Below are 6374 nucleotides of genomic sequence, written 5' to 3' on the forward strand. Positions count from 1 at the left end.
GTTCAGCCAGGCGGAGGAGGGTGGTGGTGGATGGGGACTGGTTGGGCTTCTGTTTAAGGAAGAAGTGGAGAGCCCTAAAACCATCTTGGTGGGGGATGGAGGTGTAGAGAGATTGGACGCCCTTAGTGAAGAGGCAGTGGTTGGGACCAGGAAACTGGAAATTGTCAAAATGACATAGGATGTCAGAAGAGTCAAGGATGTAGGTGGGAAGAGACTGGACCAGGGGAGAAAAGATCGAGTCAAGATAGGAAAAAATAAGTTTAGTGGAGCAGGAACAGGCTGAAACAATGGGTCTGCCGGGACAGTCCCGTTTGTGGATTTTGGGAAGGAGGTAGAAGCGGGCTGTCCAGGGTTGTGGGACTAAGAGGTTGGATGCTGTAGAGGGAAGATCTCCAGAGGAGATGAGGTCAGTGACAATTCTGTGGACAGTAGCTTGATGTTCGGTGGTGGGGTCATGGTCCAGGGGAAGTAGGAAGAAGTGTCTGAGATTGGCGCTGAGCCTCTGCAAGGTAGAGGTCAGTACGCCGGACAACAACAGCACCACCCTTGTCTGCAGGTTTGATGACAATGTCAGGGTTCGACCTGAGAGAACAGAGTGCGGCGAATTCAGAGGGGGACAGGTTAGAGTGAGTGAGCGGGGCAGAGAAATTGAGATGGCTGATGTCTCGCCGACAATTTTCAATGAAAAGATCAAGAGCGGGTAAGAGGCTAGAGTGAGGGGTACAGGTAGAGGGGAGAATGCTGGAGGCGGGCGAATGGGTCCGCTGGTCAGGGGGAGGACTCCTGGTCAAAGAAGTGAGCCCGGAGGCGACGGAAGAAGAGCTCAACAGCTTTTTTTATTTTTCCTGCCAAAGTGAAGAACTTCACATTTTCCCACATTATACTCCATCTGCCAGATTTTTGCCCACTCACTCAACCTATCTATATTGGTCTGCAAGCTCCTTATGTCTACTTTCCTACCTATCTTTGTGTCATCTGCAAATTTATCTACCTTGCCAGCGCTCCCCTCATCGAAGTCATTGTTATAAATTGTAAAAAGTTGAGGCACAAGCACAGACCCCTGTAGGACGCCACTCGTCACATCCTGCCAATCAGAAAAGGACCCGTTTATGCATACTCTGTTTTCTGCCAGCCAGCCAATCTTCTATCCATACACCATGAGCTCCTACTTTGTGCCTTTTATGTGGCACCTTGTCAAATGCCTTCTGGAAATCCAAGTAATGGGCTCCCCTTTTTCCACAGTGCATGTTATTCCTTCAAAGAACTCCAGTAAATTGGTTAAATATGATTTCCCTTTCACAAAACCATGCTGACTATTCCCGATTACCTTGAGTTTTTCTAAGTGTCCAGCTATAGCCACCTTAATGATTGATTCGAACACCTTCCCCACGACAGACGTCAAGCTAAGTGGCCTATAGTTAACCTGTTTTCTGCCTCTGCCCACTTCTTGTATAATTGGTTATATTTGCTACTTTTCAGTCTGATGGAAAATTCCAGAATCTCATGAATTTTTAAAAATTAACACCAACGCATCTACTGCCTCATTAGCCACCTCTTTTAAAACCCTAGAATGTAGCCCATCAGGACCTGGGGACTTGTCAACATGCAGCTCCATTAGTTTGGTCAGTACCGCTTCCCTAGTGTCTGTAATTTCACTAAGTTCCTCTCTTCCTTCCACCTCCTGATTTACAGCTATTACTCGAATGTTTTTTGTATCCTCTATTAAAGGCCTGCTACTCGACCCAACTCCGATGACATGTGCCGTCAGTATTACCTTTTGCTCTGCAGTAATACCTTTTGTATCACCTTTTGCTCTGCTGGGAAGTTGAGTTTAGTAAGTGTCAAAAGTTGAAAAGCCTGCCTGAGCTGGGAGTCTGGGACGTCAAGGAGGGAGACTCTTGAGTCTGTGCAGTGAGCTTCTCTTTTGTTGCTTATCTGCACAAACTGAAAGAGTGAAAAACGGATTCGGAATCAGAAGGTAGGTAAAGTGAACATTCCAGTGGTCGGGTCAGGCGCAGGAAAAAATGGAAGGACACAGGCTAGGTCGGGCTCGGGTTCGATGTGGTTCTGTTGGGTTCGGGTTGTTTTTTTTCCTGACCTGAGCGGGCCTTTATCCTCTATAGCGAGGACAGAAGCAAATATTTGTTAATTTCATCCGCCATGTCCTTATTATCTATTAACTCCCCATTCTCACTCTCCAGAGGACCAACACTCACTTTACTTACTTTTTTCTTTTTAAGTACCTGTAGAAACTCTTGCTATTCGTTTTTACATTTCTAGCTAGCTTCCTCTCTCATACTCCAATTTCTTTCTCCTGATTAACCTTTTAGTTATTCTCTGCCGTTCTTAATATTCTGACCAATCCTCTGACCTGCCACTCATCTTTGCATAAATATGTGCTTTTGCCTTAAGTTGGATGCTTTTCTGAACTTCTTCAGCTAACCACGGATGGTGGGTCCTCCCCTTCAAATTTTTCTTTATATTCTGAAATATCCCCTTCAATGTCTGCCTCTGCTGCTCTATTGATCAATCTCCTAGCCTAGTAACCCAGTTCACTTCAGCTAGCTCAGCTTTCATGCTCACATAGTTGCCTTTATTTAAGTTTAAAATACTAGTCTTAGATCCACTCCTCTCTCTTTCAAACTGGATGTAAAATTCAATTATATTGTGGTCGCTGCTACCTAGAGGTGCCTTTACTCTGAGGTCATTAATTAATCCGGTCACATTACACAATACCAAGTCCAATATAACCTGCTCTCTGGTTGGTTCCAGAATGAGCTGCTCCAAGAAACTATCGCGAAAGCATTCTATGAACTCCTCATCCAGGCTACTATAGCCAACCTGATTTATCCAGTTTATATGTTGATTAAAATCACCCATGATTATTGACGTCCCTTTATCACAAGCACCCAATATTTTTCTTGGATACTTTGTCTTAGATGTGGTTACTGTTAAGCGGCCTGTAGACCAGTCCCACTAGTGACTTCTTCCCCCTACTATTCCTCACCTCCACCCAAATCGATTCTACATCCTGACCTCCTGAACCAAGTTCATCTCTAACTATTGCACCAAAGCCAGCTTTGATTAACAGTGCTACCCTTCCACGTTTACCTAGCTTCCTATTCTTGAATGTGAAATACCCTTCAATATTGAGGACCCAATCGTTGTAATCATGCAGCCAAGTCTCCTTAATGGCTATCAGATTGTACTTATTTACTTCAATGTGTGCTATCAGTTCGTCTTTGTTATGAATGCTACATGCATTGAGAAACAGAGCCCTTAGTTTTGTCTTTTTGTTATCTTTGTAACATCTAGTCTTGACTTTTCGTGTGTTCTTAGCTTTTTTTCCCTCCTGCAATTCTCTGACCTTCATTTCCCATATTACTATTCTGCTCTCCTGCCTTGACTCTACCCCTTGATTTGCTACATCTACCCAAGCTTGATTCCTCACCCCACCCCCCACCGTTCAGTTCAAAGCCCTCTCTACTTCCCTAGTCATACGGTTTTCTAGAAGACGGGACCCAGCACGGTTCAGGTGCAGACCGCCCCAACGGTACAGCCCCCACTTTTCCTAGTACTGCTGCCAGTGCCCCACAAACCGAAACACACTTCTCCAACATCAATCTTTGAGCCACATATTCATTTCACTAATCTTATGTGCCCTCTGCCAACTGGCACATGGGTCAGGTAATAATCCAAAGATCATTACCCTTGAGGTTCTGCTCTTCAATTTGTTGCCCAACTCCGCATACAGTCCAAGCAGAACCTCTTTCCTAGTCCTACCTATGTCGTTGGTACTACATGGACCACATCAATTGGATCCTCCCCCTCCCACTCCAAGTTCCTGTCCAGCCCTGAGCAGATGGCTTGAACCCTGGCACCAGGCAGGCAACACAGCCATCCGGACTCTCGCTCTTGATTGCACAGAGCAGTGTCAATCCCCTTCACTATACTATCCCCTACTACCACTACCTTCCTTTTTGCTCCCCCCCACTTGAATGGCTTCCTGTACCACAGTGCCATGGCCACTCTGCTCATCCACCTTGCAGACCTCGCTTTTGTCCACACAGGTTGAGAGCACCTCAAACCTGTTTGACAATTGCAAAGTTTGAGGCTCTTCCACTACTCGGTCCCTTTACCTGCCTCACTCACGGTCACATCCTCCTGTCCCTCATTGCAGACCAAAACAGATGACCTTGTTCTAAGATGTGTGACTTTTATCTGGAACAAAGTGTCCAGGTATATCTCTCCCTCCCTTATGTTGCGCAGTGTTTGCAGTTCGGCTTACAAGGAGCATATCCCAATTACTGAAGTGCATTAGCTTCACTGAGACTTTTCCTGGTGTACTGACACTAATTTTAAATTAGCAAACCCTGGAGAAAGGCCAAGGGTAACAGTGCATGAGTTGAGAAGAAACAAAAGGGAACCTCGGTATTCAAGAGGCGACACCAAGCTTGGGTTTGAAAAGCCTGCGGATGTTTGCAGGGAGGCTCAGGGAAGTGAAGAGCTCCATCATTTCAAGGGCCAGGGATAGAAAGAGTTAAACATTACAAAGTGCCTTCATTTCAACACAGTAAGGATACAATCTGCCAAGTGACAATAGCCAGCCAAAGCCATGCAGCTTAACTGCTGGTAAGCTTTGTACTGCTTGACTAATTTGGAGCATCCTACAGGTTCAGAGTGTTGGCTTGCAATGGGAAGTATCCTCCCAGCTCTCAGACAGGTGAATACCCCTCCAGGTTCCAGCAATGAACCAGGCTGGCTGCTCAAGCACTCTGGCATACTGTGAACCCACCTAGTTTGGCTATCATCCAGTGTGTAACTGACAATCGACTTGGATCAAGGCTCCCATCACCTGGCGCATCCCATAAAGCCAGCTCAACCTCAAAGAGCTACCCTTCCCACTAACTTCAAGAGGGGATTGTTCGCTATTAAATAATACAGCAACTGATGCGCCAGCGATAACAACGTGTTGATCACCTACACAAACAGGTACACTAACCTTGCCCTTGGAAGTGCTGCATTCAGCTAGAAGTGTCCTGCAATTCTTGTGTACATTCACTGCACAATCTGCAAAGAAACACACGACTGTCAACAGAATTGATCCCACCTAATCAGCTAGCACACTAATAAATGTCTGAAACAACCACCTCAAATGGCCCTGAGAGACAAATTTACCTTAAGGGTAAAACAGTTATCATCGAATGCAGACCACAAACGATCACGAAACAGCTCAACTGCAAAGTTCACTCTTCATCAGCTGCCCCATCCCCCACCTCTCCTGGTGTTACTTTAAGGGGAGGGGTACAACTCCAGGAAGTCAGTAACCTCACATGGCCATTCTTCACAAGTGAAGTCTAGCCAGTGAGTATCAACAGGCTATTGGAAAGTGGGATTTGGTCCCACACGGCATCATCCATCAGGAGTGAGGGATAGTAACCAGCAGCAGGAACCCTTGTTGAGCTTTCAACTCCCCACTACCAGGGTTAGAGACAGCAAGTATGGTTGGTGCCTGTCCTGCCAGCCTGGCTGAGATTCAGATAAAACTTGGCACCTTCCTGACCTGTATGGGTGGTATCCATGCCACCTCTCTGCCACCTCCCATATGACACATTTAACCACAAAGCCTGTAGATGAATTTTAAAAGACAAAAATTCAAAACTTCATATAAGCAATAAAATGATAATGCTCCATGAACATACATCTGCACAAAGCTGGATTCTCCAAGCAAATGGCCGCATGCAGAAACAGGCACGAGTCTTGTTTATGCATGAAATTCCATCGTTGGTTGGTCCACATACCACAGTGTTACGAGCAGAGAAGAGATGGGAGGGAACATCCTCATAGAAGTTAAATGTGCAGCTGGTGTTTGATTCATCTACAAAACTCGATAATAAGCTCCCAACAGATTCCAATTAATCACCAAAGACACCCAACATTAAAGCACTGATGGTGCATTGTTAGAGTGAACACAGCACCACATGATTGCTGAAGGTGTGGAAACATCTCTCTGGCTGGTGTTGATATTATTTATGTGAAGAAATCTCATTTGTCTGACCACTTTGTCCTGCCCAGCTCGCCCGTCTCTGTGCTGCCAAGGGCATTCATTCAGTTTGGCCCAGCTAATTGGTTTCTAACCCTGGAATTCATCACTAATTCTTGGCCCAGAATATGCCACTACCTTTCAGTCAGGAGAAACCAAGAAAAATGCCTGGGTCTGAAAGCTGTGGTCAGAGTGGAGCTTTGCCTCCACGATGAGACATGTAGTGAAGCCCCAATGGTGTTATCAAAGAACCAAACCTGCTTTATAAATCAGTCGACAATATCAAAGACAAAATTACCGCTGTAATTTTTGCAACAGGTTAGCTTAGACA

At 45.6% G+C, this 6374-nt stretch overlaps 1 protein-coding gene across 9 annotated transcripts in view; it reads right to left on the reverse strand.

Annotated features, from left to right (window-relative positions):
* Positions 1 to 6374, reverse strand: part of arhgef18b (rho/rac guanine nucleotide exchange factor (GEF) 18b) — a 232652-nt gene that overhangs the window by 47195 nt on the left and 179083 nt on the right. For all 9 annotated transcript variants that reach the window (XM_068016099.1, XM_068016098.1, XM_068016097.1 and 6 more), the window contains one exon: positions 5003 to 5070. In XM_068016099.1, the coding sequence (XP_067872200.1) occupies positions 5003 to 5070 (68 nt within the window). The remainder of the gene's footprint in view (positions 1 to 5002; positions 5071 to 6374) is intronic.

This window comes from Heterodontus francisci, chromosome 36 (genome assembly GCF_036365525.1).
Source record: "Heterodontus francisci isolate sHetFra1 chromosome 36, sHetFra1.hap1, whole genome shotgun sequence".
In the NCBI taxonomy this organism is placed as follows: domain Eukaryota; kingdom Metazoa; phylum Chordata; class Chondrichthyes; order Heterodontiformes; family Heterodontidae; genus Heterodontus; species Heterodontus francisci.